Raw genomic sequence first — 25,867 nt, 5'->3', positions numbered from 1 at the left:
TGGGCCACTTGTCCATCAATAGACTGTGGCCACGGAATGAAATATGTCTCCTGAGTAGGAGTGTGCCCACCCCTGGACGTCAGGGTGGGGTGGATCCAGCTCCTCCACAAACCTCATGGTCTGAAAGGGAGGTTTGCTTCCCCCCAAAACAAATCCTACTTGCTGATACCAGCAATGGGAAATGCATGCCAGGCAGGCTGAAACAGCAGAAGGAAATCATGAACCACTACCCTTGCTACTCTGGGTAGGAATCTTTTAGACCCAAGCAGATTTCCAAGCTGCTCATTTGTCTTGATGGAAAGAAATAAACAAAACACAGAAAAGCAGTGAGTGGGCAGGGTGTGGGGGGAGCTCGAAGCTGTTTATTAAAGGAAAGTATGATTAACTCCTCTGCTAAGTCATGGCCTCTTCAGCACATCAGCATTGCTTGTCCACTGGGCCTTCCTTTGCTGTCGCCTAACAGATAATTATTGCCTGTTCTACGATATGATTAAGTGGAAGGAAAGACAATAGAACACAGTAGAACTGCATCTGACTTCGTTGTTAGTATTTTTTTTTTTATCTACCGCTTGTCCTTGAAAACATCCTCAACAGCCATGGAGTTGTCCTTGGAATTTAGCGCCCTAATGGATCTCGCATAATTCTTCTCAAAGGAATTCTTCACAGTCTGTAAAAAACATCATTATCATTAATCTTCATGACCTCGAGTAGGGGGAGGTGAGTGGCAGGAATCTGTCCCCATTTGAAGAAACCCGGTCCCAGAGAAGCACCTTCTCTTACAAAGTTGTTTTTGTGTGAAGGCAGCAATTTGGAATTGAGGTGTATCTCAGGAGCTCAGTTTAAGGAACATTATGATGCTTTGGTTTTGTTGTGAACGCATGAAACACATGAACTCCCCTCCATAGCGCATACCTTCACTTTTCCATCCAGCCCCAGGGCTCTGGCTGTCTTCTCTATGATTAGCACATTTTTTTTAGCTGGAATGTTACAGTCTTGTTTTTTAAACAATGAATGCAGAAGCCAGTGGGTTATGGCATTGTTACGCTTCATGCTTGTCTTATATAAAATTGCTTAAAATACATTAAAAACTTGTCTGTTTCCATGACTGCCCAGTAAAGAAGGAGTCTGTATATTTTAACAATGCAACAGTGAAGTCCCAGCTGACTCTCTAACGTACCAGTCTTTTTTTTTGCTTCATTTAATAAAAGTGCAGCCACATGTGTGTGTATCATTTTTTTTTTTTTTTGAGAGAGAGCAAGAGAATACTGTATACACAATCTTGAGAGAGAGTACATTCTTCCTTTGTGCCATATTGATTTGTTCTCTTGGTCATCTGTTCAGAAATATATTCATTACCTTTGGGAAATTGTGAAGATGATTACTGCAAATGTTGCCTTTTTTCATTAAAAATAGCTTCTGTGGTTTTTCTTATAAAAGCATCCATGCTTACTGGATAAGAAAAACAGATAAGAATAAAAATTAACTTGGATTTTCTCTGTGCCTACATTTATTTCCACGTATGTTTTTAATCTATAAAAATGGCATCCTAGTGTATGTATTATTTGCAACCTGTTTTTCCATGGTCAAGGTAGTTTCTTTTGTTTGGTTCCAGGTGGGAATGGAAGTGGCTCCACATCTCAAAGAAAGCCTGAATAAGAACTTTTTTGATTTCCTCCTCACATTCAAACAGGTAAGAGAACATGGTCAGAACTGCTAATTGATGTAGCAGTTACATGATCACGAATTCACAAAACCCAGTTGGATTTCCAAGCTGAGATTGCCTTAAAGCTCTCTAAATGTGTAAACCCTTGAAAATGATACTCGAATCTGTTACAGACAATTAAAATGTGTTGATTGTACTGAACAAGCAGAGAGAATTAATATGCATGTGTTAACAGGAAATGTCTCTAGTCGCCCTTCTTCCTCGCATCTGCTGGCTCCATTTTTATCAGGTTATTTCTTTGCATAGCACACGTCCCAAAACAGCTTGGCTTGGTGACATAGGAAACTTTCTGTGTGTTTTTTTTCTAGTTGAAAAAACAAAAACAAAAACAAAAAAAAACCTGAGAAACCAGGCTGTTTCTCTGGGGGCCATCCAAATGCTTACGAGTATGCGCAGCCTGTGAGTTACATGCTCTCCATTTATTATTATTCCCTTCCTCTTCTAAGTGTTTATTTGGTCTCCTGTAGATTCATGGGGATACAGTCCAGAACCAGCTGGTGGTCCAGGGAGTGGAGCTTCCATCCTACCTGCCCTTGTACTCGCCTGCTATGGACTGGATCTTCCAGTGCATTTCCTACCACGCCCCGGAGGTAACTGCCAGGTGGCATCAGTGTGAAGTTCCCACAGAGGAGAGATGCTGGGGTTCCCCTCTCTTCTATATTGTGTTGTAGTGACCTCTACAGCAGTGAGCTCGGTTATGTAAACAGGGTCTCTGTGTAACAGCTACAGCAACTCTGATGCTAGTCAGCCGTTCCATAGGGCTCACTGTGGTGGCTGGTCCTACACGCATTGCTTCTGGATTGTCTTGTTTCACGCCTCTGGGAGCGAGGCTCAGTGAGGCCAGATAGAAACCTCTGAAAGGTCACGTAGCTTAAGGGTGGTGGTGACTAATGCAAACTGCCTTGTGGCTTCAGGGCCAGTGGGTTTCGTCACCTCTTCACTAACCTTCATGTCCCCCTCTTGTGTTCATGATAATCTAATAAGTTAGTAGAGCAAGTAATAGTTTCCCCATTTTACAGAGGGAAGGTGAAACTCAGATGTGTGATTGTGTTGATAAGGGTTTTTTTGGCCTAATTGAAGCATTATAGGAATTGAAGTACGACTGGAATCATAGCAGAAATAATTTTTCTTACCCCAGACTGAGAAGTAGAACACCAGTTCCAGTTGGCATAATAGCTGTGATAGATGAAGCTTCTTCAACAGATGGCTCAGAATTTATCCTTTGGGGAGGAGAGAAAGGGGTTTTGCTATGAAACAGGGATGCTTAGTGCAGAATAAAATTCAAGTACACCCGCCTTTTCCCAGAAGCTGCAATCTATTAAACCCTAAAGGAGGAGGAAAAAGGGCATGACTTTGACCAAGCATTTCCACTTTTAAGAATATTGCATAGAAATAATTGGACAAGTGTGTAAAGACACACATGCACACACATACATACAGATGTGTGTTGGTTCAGGTGGGCACAGCATCGGAAACAGCATCATCAGCCATCACAAGGGGATTGGGAAGATTATAGAATCCATATAGATTCAGTGGGATGTTATGGGGCCAATCTAAAATAATGGAGGACCGTGATGAAGATATGTACAAACCTACATAAGGGTCACAATAATTGGTAAATCAAAAAAAGGAGGTTACACACCTTACTGTGTGTGTCCTAAGTGGTTGTGTTGCCTCTTGCACTGGAATCAGAGTGCCTGGGTCTGAACCCCAGCTCCGTTGCTTACAGCTTTTGGGACAGAGGAACAGCCACATCACTAGTCCACTCTGAGCCTTTTTTCTTCTTCTGTGAAATGGGAACATGGGAGCATGAATTTTTTTTTTTTGCATGAATCAAATATAACAGTCCATTTGCATTGCTTGGTGGAATGCCTAGCGTAGTAATGGAGTGTTTGTTATATTGTCAGGATCACAAATATTTTTAGATCTGTGTGCGAGAACTGGGGAGGAGGTATGTCAAAATGTCACTGGAAGGGGAAGTTTTTGTATTGTCTTATTTTTCTTGGCCTACCTGTGGTTTCTAACTTTTCGGGCAAGTGTAATGAATTCCTTACTTCTGAATTTTCCCAAATCCTAAAGTATGAGGGGGAAAAATAGAGGCATCTTATATTTTGGGTGACTTTTTTTTTTTTTTTTAACCATTAAGTTTATTTAAAATCAAGTCCATATGAATGGAAGATTGTAAGTGTGCAGACATTTTCTGTGATCTTCAGGAGCCTCAGCAACCATACGGTGTTGCAGACTACTGGGAAGAGAGTCCGAGGCTGAGCGTAGGAAGAAAGCTGTGCTATCTGTTTAGCCGAATGACAGAAACATATAAGCAGGATTGATGTGTTTGAAAATGAGAACACTTACTTTTTTTTCTCCTTACTTTAACGAAAGGCTAAATCGGATTAAAACAAAAGGTACATGCCATACGGCATTCTTCCTTTTATTTTAAGCACCAGTAATCTCAGAGGATGGCAGAAGCTGGGAATAGAGCTTTCCCAGGGAGTCAAACTCTAGGAAATCATTACTGCACCAGAAGAAGTGATTAAAAAAATTAGGTCACCTGAATAATAATAAACTCTGATTCTGGGGGCACTTAAATAAGGAACTTGCAGCATCTCATTAAAAAAAATGTTAATCATTTTCAAAATGCAGAAAAATCAATGTCCATGTGGAAGGTGGTGTTGGAGATGCATGTGACTGATGCCTAAAAACCTTCCTAGTGGCTGGGATGTGTCACCTGGGGAGGTAGGCCTCACCTCCAAAGCAGGGGATTGTCAGTTTGGCTGTGGCCCCTGGTAATATACAGGACAGGCAAGTAGGATATTGGCAAAGGAGAAATACCTTCAGCTATGAATATTTGTGCTATGAAATTTCAGGTTGAAATCAAAATCCCAAATAAAAAAATCAGGGAGTGATTTGTTCAGAAAGGCTTTTTTTGTTGTTGTTTGAAGACCAGATCCCCCCCCCCCCCCCCCCCCCCCCCCCGCCTGCGCCAATCTTAGAACTAAAATTATAAGTGGAAACCGGATTTATGCCCTCCACTTCAGGCACATTCTGTACAGAAAAAAAGAAACCATTTCATAAGATCTGGTTTTGGGGCAGTGAGAACAAATCCCTTGGTAAGCTTCTCAGCATTTTCTGCAGCTTTTTGTTTGTTGGGATGGTGTGGGAGGTGTAGAAGGAAAAAAAGGCCTGGTCCCTGACATGAGTGGTAAGTCTTGCCTGACAGGGAATCCCACATGGTCTTTTATAGGCCGTGAGGTACAGGCTGTAAATGTTGGGTAAGCGAAGGGGAAAGTGCGCCAGGGCAGGCAGTTGTGCAGACATGGGCTCAGACTATGGCTGTGTTGCCTTGGGCCACTTGATGTCTTTTACCAGATGTAAAATGGGACTAAGGGTAGGATCTTCCTTGAAGGGCTGTCACGAAGTGACCATGATACTACACATCTGTGCATGGCCGAGGGACAGGGGTACCAGGCAAAGGGGGTGGCTGCCAACCTTCTCTTTGGTCTTCGTGGGACTCACTGAAGCAGACAGGGGTATGGGCCTGGAAAGCCAGGAACAAGCAGGGGGTGGGTGGGGTGAGTAAAGGAACGACTGAGGGAAGGGACTGTACAAACAGAGGCAGGCAAGAGGCATAATACGGAGACCAGCATTATAGGAGAAGAGTGAGAAGTTAGGCTGCCTGGGCGCGGACCTGGGTACAGAGGTTGTTGAACGTGACGTGGCAGCAAGCAGGCAATCTTGAAGATTTTTCATCAGGAGAATGATTTGAAACAAGCGGTGCTTGAAGATCAAACTGGCAGAAGCAGAAGGGACAGATCAGAAAAAGGAGGGTGAGTGGCCCTGGAAAAAAAGGAGACAAAGGATAGGATGGAGCTTCCTAATCAGAAAACATCTGTTAATAAAAATATGTATTCTTTGGAAAAAAAATTTGGAGAAGATAGAAAAGCGAAAAGGAGAAAAACAGCCACCTAAAATCCTGCCTGGTTAACGTTTTGGTACATTTCTGTATTAATATTTCTCTGTCCACTCTGGCTTGTGCTCTTTACTTTTGTCCCGTAGATGAGGATTTTTTGTATGTGTTACTTTTATGGTGCTTTTCCCTCAATTAATGTTATAACGAGTCCCTTTTTTTGTTTGTTTGTTTCTTTTAAAGATTTTATTTATTTATTCATGAGAGACACAGAGAGAGAGAGAGAGAGGCAGAGACACAGGCAGAGGGAGAAGCAGGCTCCATGCAGGGAGCCCGATATGGGACTCCAGGATCACACCCTGGCCTGAAGGCGGCGCTAAACCGCTGAGCCACCTGGGCTGCCCACGAGTCCCTTTTGTTATGAAAGTTCTCTGACCCTCAGTCCGGCCAGGAAGGAAGTGTTCAGTGTTAGGTTTGCTGGATGTGAGGACTAGAGGAGGGAGGTGAGTCAGGGACACTGAGCCCTTAATGAGATCGCCCGTTTCTGAGACTCCCTGGGTGCCAAGCCCTGTGTGAGTTCCTTCACTTGGGCCTCCTTACTTCATCTCAGCTTCCCTAGTCTAGGTATGTTACTATCCCCATTTTACAGATGAGGCACCCGAGGCTCACAACTTTCTAAAGGTCACACAAATAGAAAGAACTGAAGCCTTGTAGCCATGTTGCTGGTAACAATGAACTCAGCAGATCTGTTTTCTCAGCTCCTAAACTCTTCCTTTCTCAATAACTCCTGTTAACAGCTACACTTCAGGAGGGACTTAAAAGTCCTAACGAATGGACTCATGGGACTGTTTCTAATGGGCATACAATAAGTTGCACTTTAAATATTCTAAAATGTGATGAGGCTGGTCATGCCAATCTAAGACTAGCCTTGGCCGTTGCCAGATCCCTCTGAAGCGTATCATTTTTGTTCTTTAGAATTAGGAAAAAAGTTCCCAATGAAAGAGAAATAATATGAAAAGCTAAAAATTTTCTCCTTTAATGCCTGGGGTATAGGATTTTTTTTTATTCACATTGAAATATTTTCTTTGAGACTTTGTACTTCAAATCTGGACTGAGGAAAATGGCATAAGCTCAATTTATGATTTTGCTCACCCTTTGAGTTTGCTTCATTTAGAAAAATAAGAAGGAAACTATGATACACATATCATTTAATTCTCTCTCTCTCTCTCTCTCTTTTTTTTTTCCTGTGAAGCAGTACTTGTAAACACTGATTGGAAGATTATGTAGTAAAAGCAGGAATACAAATCTAGGCACATTCTGAGCTGCATGTGAGTCAATCTCAGTTTAGAAAGCAGAAGTGCGGTGTCAGCCCAACTTCTTTTTCTTTTCCTATACTCTGGGAGTACGTAAATAACCCTCATCTGGACATAGCCTTAAAAATCCAGTAGTTAGGGCAGCCGGGGTGGCTCAGTGGTTTAGTGCTGCCTTCAGCCCAGGGCATGATCCTGGAGATCCAGGATCGAGTCCCACGTCAGGGTCCCTGCGTGGAGCCTGCTTCTCCCTCTGTCTGTGTCTCTGCCTCTCTGTCTCCCTCTGTCTCTCATGAATAAATAAATAAAATATTTTTTTAAAAAAATCCAGTAGTTAAATACGATGGTGGTTATACAAATCCATTTATATTAGTGAAATGTCACAAAGATGTACTCTTCCCCTGCAATAAGGTGTGAATGGAAAACCTGGTGAAATATTCTATAATTATACCAGTGTCACTTCCTGGCTTTGATAATGCACTGTAGTTAGATAAGATATCACCACTGGGGGGAGCTGGGTGACGAGTATCCAGGACCTCCTCTATTATTTTTACAGTTTTTTATGAGTCTGTAATTGGTTCAAAAAAAAAACCAAAAACTTAAAAATCTATCCATTAGGAGCAATCTGAACAGTAATGTTATGTCAAGGTAGGGATTCATCAGCCATTAAGAAGAAAGAGGCAGGGATGTGTGTGTGTGTGTGTGTGTGTGTGTGTGTGTGTGTACTAACATGGAAAGAAAGAGGCCCATGCTAGATTCTTGAGTGAAAAGGACAAATTGTGGCCCAATATGGATAAAACTGTCTTTTTGTAAGACAAAAACAAAAACAAAAAACAAAAAAAACCAAAACACCCAAACTGGACTTTTACAGTAAAAGATATATATTCACAAGTTATAAATAAAGGTCTAAAAGGATAAACACCAAAGTGTTGACAGTGGGGATCCCTATGGAAACGGGAGTTTGGAGGGAGGGCATTCATGTTTTACTCACCATATGGTAGTAGTGTTTGAACTTTTTTCCATAATAAGCATTTCTTATTTTTATAGTTTTTTTATTTTATTATTTTCTTGAAGGTTCATTTACTTGAGAGGGGAGTGAGCAGGGGAGGGAAGGGCAGATAGAGAATCTCAAGAAGACTGTGCTGAGTGTGGAGCCTGACATGGGGCTCCATCCCATGACCCTATGATCACGACCTGAGCTGAACCAAGAGTTGAACTCTTAATTGAGCCACCAAGGTGCCCCTGTTTTTATAGTTTTCATAAAAAGCAGGTGTATGACTAAATGAAATGTGGGGGCCATCCGAATCTCCTGAACCTTCAAGTTCTGATGTGTGTGTACAAACTAATATGCTGAGCTGCACGTTTTCATAGTTCATGGCAGCCAACGGGCTTGTTCGATCTCAGTCTGGTTTGAGTTGTTCATCTTGTTCTTGCCAAAGATCATTGATCCTGTCACTTCTCAGAAAAAAAAAATTTATAACTTCTAACAGACGTGCCTAGGATCCATATCATTTAGCTCCCTGGACACTTGTGGGTATGTCCTATATTCCTATATGATGATGGAGTTTTTTTTTTTTTTTTTTTAAGGTTACATGTTTAGGTACTTCTTTAATGCTTTCATCTCCTGTGAAAGAGAACTTTTTTTTTTTTTAATTTTTATTTATTTATGATAGTCCCACAGAGAGAGAGAGAGAGAGGCAGAGACACAGGCAGAGGGAGAAGCAGGCTCCATGCACCGGGAGCCCGACGTGGGATTCGATCCCGGGTCTCCAGGATCGCGCCCTGGGCCAAAGGCAGGCGCCAAACCGCTGCGCCACCCAGGGATCCCCGAAAGAGAACTTTTTAAGCATTTGTCTTGATGGTCAGAATGTTTTGTCCATATGTTAGCATTTGCCCTAATTATCTTTTCAGAACTGGTAGGGCAAGAGCTTTCATTTATTTGTGTGTGTATGTAAAAGATAGAATGAGCCACATAAGGGCATGGTTTTCTGTTTGATTTTCTCACTGCCTTGTTCCCAGTGCCTAAGACAGCAGTTACTATCTGAAAGTTGCTCCAAAAATAGGTATTAAATGAATGATTATTTGTGTGTGTTGGGCAGTGTCGGTGTGATAATCTTACAGGATACCTCTTTCTCAGTCTTTTCCAGAAACCACTTGGATATCGGTCTTCAGAATGACTTTTCAAATATAAATATCCCATGAGTGGTTTAGGGAAGCCATTTGTGGTGTTGGCCATTTTGTCAGCTGGGATACTTCTGACTACAAGGAACAAACACCTAACTGGCCCTACAAAAATTATTCGGTGTCTTTTCTCACAAAACACTCGTAGGCTATGAGCCAGGCAGGTTCTGTCCATGTCTCTTCTATCATCTCCAGGTAGCAAAGTGGCTGCAGCCATGCCAGGCATCACATCCAGACATGGCACCATCCGGAGGCAGAAAGACAAGGAATCTACAATTCCTTGAGTTCCTGTTTAAGAACAGGGGACCCTTTCCTCATAACTCCCATTCCAGCAGCTAGAAATGGCTCATGTGCCCATCGTCTAAATCCCCTGCTAGCAAAAGAAATGAGACCACTGCAATCGTTTGGAACTGTGTTAATTTGCTCAGGTTGGGTGTTGGTCCATTCTGGCTCTTATAACAAAATACTACAATTTGGGTGGCTTATCAATAACAAGTATTTATTTCCCGCAGTTTTGGAACTGAAGTGCAAGATCAAGATAATACCAGTTTAGGTGTCTGGTGAAGGCCTACTTCCCGTCCATAGATGGCTGTCTTTGCTATGTCTTCATGTGGCACAAGGGAGCTTTCTTGGGCTATTTTTTTTTTTTTTTGAAAGATTTTGTTTATTTATTTGAGAGGGAGAGAGTATGAGAGCCAGCACGAGCAGGAGGCAGAGGGAGAGGGAAAAGCAGAGCAGGGAGCCCGATCGATCCCAGGCCCCTGAGATCATGACCTGAGCCAAAGGCAGATGCTTAACTAACTGAGCTTTGCAGGCACCCCTGGGCCACTTTATTTTTATTTTTTTAAAGATTTTATTTATTTATTCATGAGAGACACACAGAGAGAGAGGCAGAGACACAGGCAGAGAGAGAGGGAGAAGCAGGCTTCACACAGGAAGCCCGACATGGGACTCCATCCTGGGTCTCCAGGATCACAACCTGGACTGAAGGTGGCACTAAACTGCTGAGCCACCCGGGCTGCCCCCTGGGCCACTTTAATAAGGATATTAATCCCTCTCATGAGAGCTCCACTCTCATGACCTAATCACCTCTTAAAATCATCCCCATTGGAGTGATGAGTTTGGGTGCAACAGCAGGTTGCCATAACAGACTAGATGACTTAACAATAAAATTGATTTTTCTCAGTTCTGGAGGCCAGAAGTCCAAGATCAGGGTGCTGACAGGGTTGGTTTCTGGGGAGACTTGCAGACCAATGTCTCCTCGCTGTGTCCTCACACAGTCTTCTCTCTGAGCATATGTGTTCCTGGTCTCTCTTGCTCTTATAAAGACCTCATTCCCATTGCATTAGGGCCCCACCACTTAGGACCTCATTTCTCATTAATTGCGTCTCTAACAACCCTATCTCCAAATGTGGTCACATTGGGCATTAGAGCTTGAACACATACATTTGGAGGGGACTTAGTTCAGTCCATCATAGGCCCAACCTGATGTTTGTGGGGCAGAGATAGAAATGCGAATGAAGTTGGGGTTCTGGGGTGCGCCAGTACCTCCACATCAGCTTTCACCTTAATTATTCAGGCAATACCTAGGACACAAAAGGACAGCTGGAAGGGGTATAGTTGCACCAAAGAAAAGGAGGGGGGGCAGACTCCTACAAATCCCATTTCCACTACTTACTAGGAAGTGGCTTAATGTATCTGAGCTTTGACTTTGTCTTCTGTGAAGTGGGGCTAACGTAGGCGGGCCTCCAAAGGCTGCTCTGAAGAGCTAACAAGAAAAGGCAAGAATAGCGCTTTGCCCGGTGTCTGGCGAGCACTCCATGTCTAGGCTGCCATTACTAGCTCTTCAGTCCCAGGGTTGACCTTGTCTGTGCCATTCAAAACCTTCCGAAACCACTGACCTCAAGGATACCTCTTCCATTGATTTTTGTAAAAAACAGAACAAAACAAAACAAAAAAAAGCCCAGGAGCTCTTTTAGAAATACGTAATCGTCTTAAGATAGCTCTAAAGCCATTAATGGTATTCCAATGAGTAAAAATATTTACTTCCTTTCGGGGAAAACATATGCTTCAAAATTCATTGGGAGGAAATGTGATGAAGAGCGTAGCCTTTGATGCCAGATTGCCTGCGTCATGTCTGGCCTGTGGTGGCTTGCCGTGTCACCTTGGTCCAAGCACATCATTGCTCCGTGGCTCAGTTTCTCACCTGTGCAGTCGGAGAATAGAGACAGCCTGCCTCGTTGGGTGGCTGTGAGAGGTGAGATCACAAAGTGCATCTCACTGTGCCTGGTGGGCACTCGCAAATTCTCAGTGAAATGGGGAGAGATGTGAGGGTGTCGTGGGAGAGTTAAGGAGCAAAGTCACTTCTGTTCTCATTGGTGCCAAGAGCGCAGCAGGTACCTCACTGTCCTGTAGTAATAGTGCATGTGGGATGTACCACTTGCATCCTCTGCCGAAGGGTGAGGAAACCAGGAAGTCAGGTGACTGGCCAAAGGTCTCCTAGGTGGAGAGACTGAATTTGAACCCAGGTATGCCTGATGCTGGGCTTCGGCTCTTCTCTGTTATACTAAATACTGTAAAGGTGAATTCTGTCCCCTACACTTGCCCCTGACTCCCCATCTTCGCCAGACACTGAGAGTCATGGAAATGGGCACATAGCTCCATTTACTTTAGAGTATTACTTAGGAGATCTCTTTGTGAGAAATGTTTTAGATTCTCCAACCTGATGATTTTCATTGTAATTATTTTTAATTAGGCTCTGCTGACTGAGATGATGGAGAGATGCAAGAAACTAGGAAACAAGTAAGTATTTTATTTTTTTGACTTATTTTTATTTTTTATTTATTAAAACATTTTTTTTAATCAGGCACGGAGCTCAATGTGGCGCTTGAACTCACAACCCTAAGATCAGGTGCCCAGTATTTTAAAATTCATAAAGCCTGGGTTTGGAAGTGGAGCCAGTTGGGTTTTTGTTTGTTTGTTTTTGAACCTGGCATACTCACATGGGCAAGAAGACCCAGCAGAGCGACAGGATGGCACAGAGATCAGGAAACCAGAGTCCAATCTCCTGGCTTCAGATGCCTGGCTCCACTCTTTCTTAGCTTTGTGAATTGGGGTCACTTATTTGACCTCTCTGTGCCTCAGTCTTCTCTGTAAAATGGGGTTTTTAAAATTAAAAAAAAATTTTTTTTCGTAAAGTGGGTTTAATAACAGTTCTTTCCTCATGGGGCTGTAGTAAGTGTTAGGGTCAAAATAAACTCCATCTTCCTGTCTTCCAGGCACAGGAGGCTTCCCCTCCGCTCTCCCTTCTGTGGTAGGTGTTCCTAGGTCCTAGAACAGTGCTTTTTGTAAGAGATGGAGATATATATTTTATATATTTGCATCTTGGATCAATATTATTACTTAATGTTTAGTTTTATCAGCACACCAACCTATCAAAGGCTCAGTTTATGTCTGTTTAAATGAATTTGATTGCTTGCTGTCAGCAATCCAGCCAGCCATCTACCCATTCATGCCGTCAATTCAATGTTTATCAAGTTCCAAATATATATAAAACTTCATGTTGGTCTCTAGAGATTGCCTTTTCCCTCCAGCCTTTTATTTTATTTTAATTTTTTAGTTTATTTTTATTATTTTTTAAAAATATTTTATTTATTTATTCATGAGAGACAGAGAGAGAGAGAGGCAGAGACACAGGTAGAGGGAGAAGCAGGCTCCATGCAGGGAGCCCGATGTGGGACTCGATCCTGGGTCTCCAGGATCACTCCCTGGGCTGAAGGCGGTGCTAAACTGCTGAGCCACCTGGGCTGTCCCCCTCCAGCCTTTTAAAAAATTTTTTCCAGCCTTACCATTAAAGAGCTTTCATCCATCCTTCCCAGAAACATACATACTTAAAGTGACTTTGTTAAGGGGAAGCTCTGCTTACGGGGAGCATGTGTGTCTTATAGTGCCTTGCTGTTGAATTCCGTGATGTCAGCTTTCCGGGCCGAGTTCATCGCCACGAGGTCCATGGATTTCATTGGCATGATTAAAGAGTGTGATGAGTCAGGTTTCCCCAAGGTAGGTTCTTGACCAAATGCTCAGTGGAAGAACAGATAGGTGCTGCTTACCTGATAGCTCTCAAGGGAGATAGTCCTTTGTTGGGGGCAGCTCGGGCCAACAGGAAAAATAGGCTCTGTTTCTCAAGAGCATGATGGAAGATGAGTTTGTGATTGGGATTGTTAGACACGTGTCATTGCTGCCAGCAAGTCCTAAATCTGTCGAATTGGCTCATTGCAAAGCATTTAGGAAAGACTCCGTCTCCCATCTTTAAAAATATATCTTCACTTGTTATTTATGAAACTCTCTGCCCAGCAGAATGTTAGGGCCCATGAATCAGAGCAGAACTTTGTTATGAGCAGCTTGGTTTGACTTGCATGGAGGCCGGAGGTAGAACTTCAGAAAGGTCATTGGAAGATTAGCCCTGAGACAAGCTCAGTGTTAGTCTTTTCCTCTAAGCCTTGAGGTACTCTGATTTAAAATCCCCAGGATTGTAATGGTTCGCTCTTTCTCTTAGCATCTTCTTTTTCGCTCATTGGGGTTAAACTTAGCCTTGGCTGACCCTCCTGAGGGTGATCGACTCCAGATTCTCAATGAAGCTTGGAAAGTCATCACTAAATTGAAGAATCCACAGGTAGGTGACCAGTCAGACCTTAAGTCGACGGACTCCCTTTTGTCCAAGTATGCAGTATGTCCTTACCTTCAAAAAATTATTTTTTGACTAACCATACATCTGGGTTTCTTTTCTTTTCTTCTTCTTCTTTTTTTCTTTTTTTTTTTTAAGATTTTATTTATTTATTCATGTGAAACACACAGAGAGAGGCAGAGACAAAGGTAGACTGAGAAGCAGGCTCCTTGCAGGGAGCCTGATGTGGGACTCCATCCCGGGAGATTGGGATCATGCCCTAAGCTGAAGGCAGATGCTCAACCACTGAGCCACCCAGATAGCCTTTTTTCCTTTTTTAAAGAAATAATACTTTTTAAATTGTGTTTTGTTAACCTATAGTGGAGAACTGATAGCTCTAAAGATTTGTTTCTTTGGTTATTATATCCTAATTATGTCTAATTCTTGAGACCTCAGTGTGCACTAAAAGTGTAAAATGACAAATATTTGAAATTTCAAAAGACCTCTGATTTTGCAAACAGCATCCAAAGTGCAGCTGTCTATTGTATTTGGATTTGAAAATATCAACTTAGTAGGATATTCCTAAGTGGAAGATCAGCAATCAAGCCTGTAATTAGCTTTGTCGCTTGAACTGTTGTCCCCTGAACCAAGATATCTGGGGCCTCTTTCCTCTCCTCAGGTCAAGAAGTCTTTGAAAAATGGACCAACTGGTATTAGGTGCTGAATGCATGTAGTGATGGCCATAGTCTTGGAGGTTTGGGTTTCAGGTCTCACCATCCTTGTAGGCAACACACCAGCAAATTTTGTGGCTGCCACTTGGGTAAATGCCTGTCTTTGGCTGAAGGACCAGCTGGGCAGACTTCATCACACCTCACACTCTTCCTCTTTTGCTAGCAACATGTCTTAGTTCGGCTGCTATAACAGAACACTGTACACTAGGTGGCCTACAGACAGCAGAAATATATCTCTTGTAGTTAGTCTACAAGTCTGATCTCAGGGTGATAGCATGGTCAAATTGCGGTGAGGGCCCTCTTCTGGGTTGCAGAAGGCTGGCTTTTCTTCTTCCCTCGGCAGAGAGGGTGAGTGGGATCTCTGGGGTCCCTTTTATCAGGGCCTTTATCCCATTCATGAGGGCTCCACTCTCGTGACCCTATCACTTCCCAAAGGCTCACCTCCTAATGCCATCACACTGTGGGGCTAGGATTTTTAACATAGGGATTTTGGACACAAACATCTCGAAATTCAGCAAATAACGGAATATGGGTATGTAACGTTTGACACAATCATTTACCAAAGAAGGAAATACTAGAGTGAGTTCAGTGATAAACCCCTTAGCTATTACCACATTTGCAATAGTATATTGAGAATATCTGGCCTGATGTAGAAAAATCAGAAACTCATTTAGCAAATCACATCCCTGAGTTAAGTTTAGCAAAACCCTCGCTAAACTTAAGCTGTTGAAATCCCGTTTAACCAAACTCTGACCGGCTAACTAAACAGCTTTTTGGGGATATGTAAATCCAAAGCCTACTGGCCTGTGGTGCCTCTGTGTGCAACCTTCAAAGCCCTCAGAAGGGCCACATTAATTGTTTTCTTCAGTCTCTAACTTCACACAGCCTTCTCAGCATGCCAATCAGACCGTCACATGTTCCTGGCTTGTCTTGTGTGAATGAGATAACTATTTTCTTCCCTCCCCATTTCTTCTTTCTTTTCCTTAAAGTGTAGGAACAGGAGAGATGCACTGGCAGACTGTATTTTTCCTCTAGCACTTTTTACCCCCCACCCAAGTGATTTCCAGGGTGGATGGCCATACTAGATGCTCCCTGCCATTTCCGTGACCACCTTATAGTCTCTCTTTGGGCCCTTCCCCAGCTACTTGAATCTAACACATAATTTCTTACCTAAGATCTTCAGTGCTTTCTTAACCTTTTTACAATGTATATGTCATCCCTCTATCAGAAAAATGGTTTATTTTTTTAAAGTAGGAGGCCTGTTTTTTTTTTCCTCAGAAAATGCAAAAATCACATTGAATTCTGGTGTTCAGCTGGATCCACCCTCAGTTTCTCTACTGAGATGTGGCCCTGACTTGTGACTTTTATCTCTACTGCCTTTCGATTGTTCTCAGATTTCTATCTTGGCCCAAGTAGCAATTCTGAAATGAGAGTCTAATTGGTTTCAAGCAACTTCTGTATTTCGATAACTCGCTTCTGAGGGTAAAATATATCAGTGGGCTAGACTTTTCTGTGGAAGAACCAACCAGTCTTGAAATTCCTATCACTTACCTCTTTTAATTGTCAGACCCCTTGAAGGGATTTGTACCCGATGGGCTTTCACCATAAGGTCAACCGTGGTCTTATTGTAAAGACATTTTTGTTTTTTCTCTGTAGGACTACATTAACTGTGCCGAAGTGTGGGTGGAGTACACCTGCAAGCATTTCACGGTATGTGTGGCCTGCAGTATTGTTTTTGGAAGAGTTATGTTTTTACTCATGTTTATGATAATGTATAAGGCTGAGTGAGGCATTTAGCATTTTACAATGGTAATTGTCCTTAATTTATAAAAATCACAACTTTTTTTTTATTTTTAAAGACTGTGTTTATTTATTCATGAGAGACAGAGAGAGAGAGAGGCAGAGACACAGGCAGAGGGAGAAGCAGGCTCCCCAGAGGGAGCATGATGTGGGACTTGATCCCAGGACCCAGGGATCACACCCTGAGCCAAAGACAGATGCTCAACTGCTGAGCCACTCAGGCATCCCAGAATTACATATTTTATGTTATAGAGTAATGGAGTGTTAATAGGTACACTATAACAAAAGTATTCCACGCTTACATGTAAATTGGGGAAATGGTTCATTACACCAAGTGAAGTAGTTTTTTTTCACCATAGGATACCTTAGGTGCTCATATGCTAAAGCATGTTGTGACTCTCCCTGGGGGTCCAGTCAGTAGCACTTCCTACACATATTTGACTTGTGTATAATTTCTTTCTAAGCAAAGGTACTTCTTTTCCTGTGCCCAGAGTTTTAGAGTTTATTGTTCAATCATGATTAAAATAAAGTCTATACATTGCAGTAGACTTCTTAGAGTTCTTTTAAACTATGAATTCTCTCCCTCCACTCTCCATCTGTGATTTATTCGTTGAAGAAATTGGGTCATTTGTCCTGTAGAGTTTCCCAGTCTTGACTGGCTAGTTGCATCTGCTGATGGTGCTCTTCTGTTGTTAGTTCTGCCAATAGCAATTAGTTCTGGAGACTTAATCAGCTTCAGATTCAATTTCTTGGCACCGTGGGTGGTAGTTGAGCGCTTCTCCTGGAAAGATGATGGTATGTGGCTGTCTCTCTATAACATGGGCAGCCACCAAAGTTCATTGCATCTCACAGTTTCTTAGGGGCTGCAAAATGGCAATATTTGAAATTATAATCAACTCTTCTCTGTTCATTATCTAGGATACTTGTAGAAAGAGAAAATTTCATCTTGGCTGTTTGGTTACCCTGAAGGACAGTTTGCAAGGAAAAGGCAGGATTGCTGCTGGGTTTTTTTCTTTTCCTTTCCTAGTTTTAGAATAAGGATTGGATTCCTTAGCATCCCCAAAGGTGACCAGTGAGGAGCAGTTGTTGGTATCTTTAGGAACGCGTGGATTTAAATATACTTGAATTACATTATTCTTACTGATGCTCATTTGTCCCTTCTTTGCACAGTGGATGCCTTTTCAGGCTGGCTCCTGAGTCCTTCTGACATGTTCACCATACTGTTTGCCTTCCTTGCTTTCTGTTATAAGATGTTGCAGGCTCCCTGGCATATTTCTAATTCCAGATTCAGCCTCAGCTGTTTCTCCAAGGAGCTCTGGTTCCTCTCAGTGCCATTGTCAGATATTTTATTTTTTTAAGCTGCATGACCTTGGCTAAGTCACTTAACTTCTCTGAGCCTCCACATCCTCATCTGTAAAATGGGGATAAACATGTCCCTGCCAGGGAGTTTAATGAGCATCAAGCAAGAAAGTGAACATGATGGCAACTATTTAGGTAACACATATTTGTGATTCAAATACTTTGAATCACAAATACCAGGCACTTTACCTGTCGGCTATGCAACCTCATAGAGACCCTGCCAGGAGGCTTCACTATTCCTGTTATAAGGACTGAGGGTCAGCCTACCTTTTCTGTGGAGAGCCAATAGTAAATGTTTGATGCTTTGTGGACCACACGATCTCTGCCATAAGTATCCGACTCTGTCATTGTAGCATGAAAACAGCCACAGACAATATATAAGTGAGGACAGCTGTGTATTTTTTTTTAATTTTTTTTATTTATTCATGATAGGCACACAGTGAGAGAGAGAGAGGCAGAGACACAGGCAGAGGGAGAAGCAGGCTCCATGCACCGGGAGCCTGACATGGGATTCGATCCCAGATCTCCAGGATCGCGCCCTGGGCCAAAGGCAGGCACCAAACCGCTGCGCCACCCAGGGATCCCGACAGCTGTGTATTTGAATGAACTTGATGCACACTGAAATTTGCATCTCATATAATTTTTGTCATGAAATGTTACTATCCTTTTGGTTTGAACGTAGAAATTATTTTTAGCTCATGGGCTATGTAAAAACAGGCACAGGGCTAGATTTGGACTGTGGCTGGCTGACCTCCAATACAGACAACGACAGAAGCACAGGTGGACCTCAAAGGCACTCAGCTTGTAGGGGCCGAGTCTGTGCACTTCCCACAGTGCCTTGCCGCTCCTCCTGCCAGTGCTTGGGGAGCGGCCAGGGACAGGCAGGGAGAAAGTGGCATGGCTGATTTTACCAGCACTCAGAGAAGGCAGGGACAGCCCAGAACCTTTGAGAATAACATTTTTTTTTTAAAGATTTATTTATTCATGAGAGACACACAGAGAGAGGCAGAGACATAGGCAGAGGGAGAAGCAGGCTCCCTGTAGGGAGCTTGATGCAGAACTTGAACCCAGGACCCTGGGATCATACCCTGAGCCAAAGGCAGGTGCTCAACCACTGAGCCACCCAGAGTCCCCGAGAACAACAGTTTAGTTCTGACCTGGTACAGAAGTAGTTACTTTTCAGGGCTGTGAAAGAGGTGGGATTTCTCCCTTTAAGTTATTTCCAGCAGATGATTTGAAACTATTTCCTGAAAGATATGTGATATATTCTGAAAATATTAGTCCTTTCCCCCAGAAAAGTAGTCAGTGACTGCCTTTCAGTGTCTTAATACAGATTTATTTTCCATATTTAGAAACGAGAGGTGAATACCGTTCTGGCTGATGTCATCAAGCACATGACTCCAGATCGTGCCTTTGAAGACTCCTACCCTCAGGTAACAGATTTGCTTTTCTCATTTCCACAGTTAGGAATTTGATTGTGTTGAATCACTAGGCATGTTGCATGAGTCAGGCTGCATGAGTAGGGTCAGATAATCCTGGGTTTAATCCTAGCTCTACCATATTGTTGCCATATGCCCTTTGCTCAGTTACTTAACCTTTTTATACGTCAGTTTTCTCACCTGTCAAATGTGGGTAGTAGCCCTATGCTCAGACTGGTTGTGAGGATTGCATGAGATGTGATATGGGATGCCCTGACAGAGTTGATTGGCACCAGTAAGTAAAGGGCATATGTTTTCCGGTTAAACTAACTTTTTGTTTGAATAAAGACAAGCTTATTGGAAAATTGAAAGAATAGCTCAGAGAACTTCCATTATTTTTTACTCAGATTCCCCAACTGTGACCATGTTCCATGTTGGCTTTATCATTATCATGTGTACACACACACACATGCATACATGTGAGTGTCAAGTTGCATACGTCATGCTACTTTGCCTCTGATGAATTCAATGAGTATTTCCTAAGAATAAGGACATTCTCCATGTAACCACAGTTTGGTTATTGACTCCAGGGAATTTAACATTAACATTTTCTTATTGTGTACTCCACAGTCCGCATTGTAGTTTTGTCGGTGGATTCAGTTTTGTCGGTGGATTCAGTAGTTTTGTCGGTGGATTCATTGTAGTTTTGTCGGTGGATTAATGTCCCTGATGGCAGATTTTTCCCTCGTCCAATACAGAATCCAGCGAAGGTTCATTTACTGTCAAGTAACCTCAACCTAATTAAGATTTTATTTTTATTTTTTATTTAATAATATGATATTCTGGCACTTACCTGTGATCAATTTCTAGCTTCACTTAGTATAAGAAAATTAATTACATGTTCTTGTAAGAAGGTTAGAATTCTAACATTTTGGTAAGAGTGTTTTCACCATTTGCTAATTAAAGTACTTCATCATCAGAATTTATTGAGTAGCCACTGACTACCTGACATTTTTCTAGGGGTGATGAAAACAACATATAGTCATGCACAGTAGCTCTCGGTAAGCATCACTGAGTGGATAAAGCGTGTAGAGGAGATGGGTCATCCTCTGTGGATCTGTAAGATTTTGGATGCAAATGAAGACTGAAAGGCATTAGAATTTTGGTTGAGGAACATTTAGTAAGACCTTGACTCCATTTAATTGAAGACTTTAAACATAATAATTCTAATGTAGTCCATTCCTAAGAGAGAAGGAATAATTACAGTATACCACTCTGTCATAGCTAGAAACAACTTATGAAAGGTACCCCAAGGGTCAGCCTGCATTCCGGATAGCTGCCCATATGAGTTGTGAACCCCCTGGTCTGAAGTGATTTAAACAAATGATTTAAACAGCAGTGTTTTTTTAGTATAAACAACAGTACCTGTCAGTAAATTTTCTCTTTTTGACAATCACCAGGGGCAGAGGTGTATATTTTTCTTAAGGAAAAGCACCTCCGTAGTTCTCCCTGTCAGTGGGACTGTGTGCATCTCAGGGGGAGGGGTGCTAGACATTATAACCTAAGTATCTGGGGCCTACCTTACAGATTGTGCCACCTCGGGTAGCCATTGATGTGGCCTCTGACTCCACTAGCAGACTCCATTCATTGTCTCTCCGCAGGAGTCAAGAAACACAGGGTCCTTATAGGCTAGAATGGGGTTCTATGAAGTATGACCCACAGGCTATATGTAATATAGCACACCACTTGTTAGTGTGAATAAAGTTTTACTGGAACCAGCCACACCTATTTGCTTACATGCTCCCTGTGGCTGCTTTTGAGCTGCAGAACCCACACTGAGTAGTTGTGATGATTCTGTGGCCCTTTAAAGAAGTTATTTTGGGATGTCTGGGTGGCTCAGTCATTGAGCATCTGCTTTTGGCTTAGGGCATGATCCCAGGGTCCTGGGATCGAAACCCACATCGGGCTCCCCGCAGGGAGCCTGCTTTTCCTTCTGCCTGTGTCTCTGCCATTCTCTCTCTCTGTGTCTCTCATGAATAAATAAATAAAATAAAATAAATAAGGAAGTTATTTCCCCACCCACCCACTTGAATATTCATAGCTGATTTTTAATAGCTTTCCAAGGAGAGACACTATGCCTCTATAAGCACTTTACACGAACTATCCCATTTAACTCTCAAGGTGAGCAAGATATGGTTTTGCTCTCCATTTTATGGAAGAGGAGGCTGAGGAGTGGCTTCCCCAAGACCACAGAATGAGATGATGGGCAAACTCAGCCAGAGACAAGCTCTAACCCACCCCCAGAAATCTCCTGCTCCTGAGTCATCCAGCTGTCCCTTATTGTAATTGTAATTTCAAATTATGAAAGAAGGTTCTCTTTTAAAACTATTCCAACCTTTGGAGTGCCTGGCTGGCGCGGTTGGTAGAGCGTTTGACTCTGGATCTTAGGGTTGTGATGTTGATCCCTATGTTGGGTGTAGAGATCACTTAAAAATAAAATCTTAAAAAAAATCCAAGTTTTATTTTAAAAAGATGTGTTTTCTGTTTGGATTTGCAGCTTCAGTCAATAATTAAGAAAGTTATCGCGCACTTCCATGATTTCTCCGTTCTTTTCTCAGTGGTAAGTAACATTCCTTAATTACCTTTGGAAATTTGTATCTGAGCCAGAGGTCTGCTTAGTGTCCCAGTCATGTTTTCATGGTGTCCCAGGCTGAAAGAAATACTTAACAGTTCTTTTAGAAAGTAGTTAGGTTTTAACAACTTCAGTATTTATAGCATAACAATCAGTGTTTGAAAATTTAGTACCCAGTACCCATTTTCTGAGAGAAAAATGTTATCTTTCTTTCTTTCTTTTCTTTCTTTCACGAATGTGTGCCCCTCTTTGAGCACCACACAGCTTCTCAAACCCTAGAGTCCGACTGGACATCCTCTTCTTATGTCTTCTTCTATGTTGATTTTCATATGACACTTGCCTTCTATCACACATGCAATCTAATGTTGAAACTATGAAATACGTCGAGCTAATCATCTCAGTGTCAGGTGGAGTTGAAAATGTTTTTTATGTGTCTCGGAGATTTTAAAATATCCCACAATGCCCCCTTTAGGTCTGCTGCATTGCCCTGGGCAAGTACAGACGTAGGGGATTCTCTTCCCTGCCACCTCTTCCTCTTTAGGCTTCATATACACTAATAGCACTGCATTTAGTTTTTGTTTATTTTAAAAATAGAACCTCTTTTTTTTTTTGGACATTTGCCATACTCCAAGCCCTGTGCTGGAAGTCCATGTGCATTGCCTTGTACCATTTTCACGACGTCGCTGGGAAGTTACAATCCCTGCTTGTGACAGATGGGCACATTTAGCAAATGTCGAGTCAGAATGTGGAGGTCACTCTGAACTCCTGGCTCTTCTTTCTCTAGTCAGTACAATCATAAAAAAGACAGAAGCTCATTTTGTGTTTGGTTACCTGGGAAAGCTTGCCTATATGGTTCCCAGAATGTTAACTGGCCCCAGACCTGGTAAGTGTTTTTTAACACTACTACCTGCCTCATCTGTGGCTAAGTCCTCAACTGATCTACCTGCTTCATAGAGGTGAATGACTCTTTCTCTGCTTTGTTGTTGTTGTTTTAAAGATTGATTGATTGATTGATTTGATTTGATTTGATTTGATTTGATTTGATTTGATTGGGGTGTGGAGAGCATGAGCAGGGGGAGGGGCAAAGAGAGAGGGAGGTGCAGACTCCTCACTGAGTAGGGAGCCTGATGTGGGGCTTCATCCTAGAACCCTCAGATCATGTCCTGAACTGAAGGCAGATGCTAAACCTGGCTGAGTCACCCAGGCTCCCCTCTTTCTCTGCTTTAACCTTCAAAGAAAAAGAGACCCACAAATTCCTTCCAGTAACTTGTGCAGATCGCATGTAGACTGTTTTAATTATTATTTTTAGGAAAAATTTTTGCCATTTCTGGACATGTTCCAAAAAGAGAGTGTGCGGGTGGAGGTTTGCAAATGCATCATGGAAGTTTTTATCAAGTAAGTGTAACATGGAATAACTGGGGAGCTTGGATTCCTGATGACCTTGTGAAACATTGCAAATGAGAATCACTTTGTGTATTCTGAGGCCTAATGATATGTATGTATTTAACATCTAAAATAACATGGAGAAAAAATAAAATAACATGGAGAGGAAATTCACATTAAAAGGAGAAGTCATGATAAAAGTTTGTAATTAGTGCTTAAGAAAACGAAGTCAGTATTAGCTGGAGCCTGGCCATCACCTACTGGTATTCTGATGTGTTTTTGGAAGGAGCAATCTGTTAATGAACTACTTAGGGAGTAATGTTTTAAAAGATAAAAATAAAGTTATACTTGTCAAGGTCGCAGAGCTAGAAAGCTTTCCACCTTCAGTGTTTAGATTTGTCATCAGTTTTTGAATTGAGTTGCTTTCCTTTGGACTGAATCTGCATTTCCCCAAACCACCTACTGCTGGCGGTACTTGAAATAATTTTAGGTGGCGCGTAGAAGTGAGATTTTGATTTTAAAAGTTGTATATTTAAAGTATATTAGATAATATATAATTAGTTTAATTAGATAATATATAAAGTATATTAGATAATATATAAATAGTTTTCATGGGGTTTTTTTAGGACAAAGTTAAATTTAAAAAGTTAAAGTCACCTTAAATATTAAATGTATAGATATGGTAAAATAAAATGTGTTAAGATGGAACTTGAATAACCCCAGTTTGGAAAAAGCAACATTAGATGTTGCTTGAATAATGTATGTTTTAAGCTTTCTTTGTGTTGTTCTTTCTAAAAGATTAATTCAATATGCTTGGAACGAATATACCTCCTTTACTTACATAAAGATTTGTTATAAGACCATATCCTTCTATATTATTTGAAAAGCCAAATTAATAATTTTGCCTGGCACTTAACACAATTGTAGAGAGGTTGTAGGCTGCTTTAGAAAGAAACATTAAAAAAAAAAAAAAAAAAAAACCGGTTTGCCTGGCTGAGGAAATGCAGCAGCTTTACCATGATTTTGAGGATTTACTGTGATTTTAGGAGAAGTTATAATATGTGCAGAAAAACATACTTGTTATTGAAAGAAGAATTAAGAGAAAAGCCAGAACATTGCCTATTATATGTTCAGTGCCAACTAATTTGCATTTTTCAAAGGTATGTGATAGAGAAGAAACTCAGTCTGCACCTTCAATGCTGTGAGTGGACATAGCTTTTACTGTTGTCTTTAAATGTCTTGTAGGCATCAGCAAGAGCCTACAAAGGACCCTGTCATTCTGAATGCCCTTTTGCACGTCTGCAAGACCATGCATGACTCTGTGAAGTAAGCCACACTTCGGGCTGAAACATAACGTGGATTGGGTCTTAATACCACATAATAGTGCATTGGGGAATTACTGCTTTAAGCTGCCACTGTGGATAATATTATTTTATGGGGTCTATAAAAATTCTTGCTAATGAGGACATTCTAGTCCAGGAGAAGAGAGAGGCTGAGGGTAGTAACCTTCCTGAGAATGAGATGGCAGATTTTTCTTTTTTGTAAAGATAGATTGATTTATTTGAAAAAGGGAGACTGAGTGGGGAGAGGAGGGAGCAGACTCCATGCTGAGCACAGAGCCTGATGTGAGGCTCGATCCCACAACCCTGAGATCATGACCTGAGCCGAAACCAAGAGACCCTCAACTGACTATGCCAGCTAGGCACCCTGAGATGGCAGATGTTTTTACACAGGGATTTCTGTTGAGAGGAAAAGGTTGATTTCATCCAAGTGAACTCAAGCTCCATGTCTCCTGGAGATTTGAGAACAGCAGAAAGGATAATAATGAGTTCACTCATCCAGTAATATAGCCTTTGACATTTTTTTTCTCATTATTAGCCAGTTATTTGAAATTCAAATGAAACGGCTTATATTCCTTACATGAGGGGCTCTAGGTGTTCAGTAGACTTGAGGCTCAGTCTTGTGCATTGGCCTTCTTACCTCTGGGTCAAAGGCCAAAATATCACTCATTTGCTTTCTAGGTTTTTTTTTTTTTTTGGTCCACATGGATTGTATTTGAAGCAGTTCCTGCTTATTTGTGCCTGGAACTTTAGTCCCCAAAGAATCACAGCAGCTTGATTCACTGGAAAATGTTACAAGAATTGAGACAACAGTTTTGGAACTTAACCATCAACAAGATGAATTTAATTTCTTTTCTCTTTTTTCTTGAATTGTGGAATCTTTTATTTCATGGATCTTATGTTGTCAACCTCATGACTAGTTATAAAAATAGAAATTTCAAGACTCTTCATAATACCGGGAACTGATAGACTTTTTAGTTTTAGTTTGAAAAAATAGAAATAAAGGCACAAAACCTATCCAGAAAGGCACTTATATTAGTAGGCTCCTGGGTTTTAGCTTTGTAAAATAGAAAGTTAATTTCTCTCTTGCTAAAGGTGTGAGACCAGAAGGTTGAGGTAGGGTAGCCCTACTTTGGAGCACCATCCAGGTTCCTTCTGTCTCATTGCTTGGCCATCCCCCTGGGGTGTTGTCCTCGTCTTCCTAGGGGAAGCTGGTTTGCCTCAACCATGTCCAAGTATAGCCTCTGGGCTTTGATGGACAGCAGCTTTGTTTCTGGGAGAAAACTTGGAGGGCTCCCCCTTACTTGTCCTTGTATCCCATTGGCCAGAAATGTCATATGGTCGTACCCAGCTACAACAGGGGCTAGGACACGGAGTCTCAAAGACTGAAAGGGACACTGCTTTGTTAGTGAATGATGTA

General features: G+C 41.8%; 1 protein-coding gene and 1 long non-coding RNA gene across 7 annotated transcripts in view; one reads left to right on the top strand and one right to left on the bottom strand.

Annotated features, from left to right (window-relative positions):
* VPS35L (VPS35 endosomal protein sorting factor like) overlaps positions 1-25,867 on the top strand; it is a 115,511-nt gene that overhangs the window by 45,161 nt on the left and 44,483 nt on the right. For all 6 annotated transcript variants that reach the window (XM_025416373.1, XM_049110921.1, XM_035717448.1 and 3 more), the window contains 10 exons: positions 1,613-1,690; positions 2,191-2,313; positions 11,877-11,923; positions 13,069-13,180; positions 13,677-13,793; positions 16,172-16,225; positions 19,027-19,107; positions 21,650-21,712; positions 23,034-23,119; positions 24,353-24,433. In XM_025416373.1, coding sequence (XP_025272158.1) covers positions 1,613-1,690; positions 2,191-2,313; positions 11,877-11,923; positions 13,069-13,180; positions 13,677-13,793; positions 16,172-16,225; positions 19,027-19,107; positions 21,650-21,712; positions 23,034-23,119; positions 24,353-24,433 — 842 coding nt within the window. The remainder of the gene's footprint in view (positions 1-1,612; positions 1,691-2,190; positions 2,314-11,876; positions 11,924-13,068; positions 13,181-13,676; positions 13,794-16,171; positions 16,226-19,026; positions 19,108-21,649; positions 21,713-23,033; positions 23,120-24,352; positions 24,434-25,867) is intronic.
* On the bottom strand, positions 1,219-3,825 carry LOC112640309 (uncharacterized). Its single transcript, XR_003123966.3, has 3 exons — positions 3,366-3,825; positions 2,857-2,943; positions 1,219-1,449 (listed from the first exon to the last, which is right to left on the bottom strand). It is a non-coding gene; the product is annotated as an uncharacterized LOC112640309 (long non-coding RNA).

This window comes from Canis lupus, chromosome 6 (assembly GCF_003254725.2).
Source record: "Canis lupus dingo isolate Sandy chromosome 6, ASM325472v2, whole genome shotgun sequence".
Lineage (NCBI taxonomy): Eukaryota > Metazoa > Chordata > Mammalia > Carnivora > Canidae > Canis > Canis lupus.
Note: the sequence above shows the minus strand (reverse complement) of the source record. Positions and strands in the feature narration are given on the sequence as shown.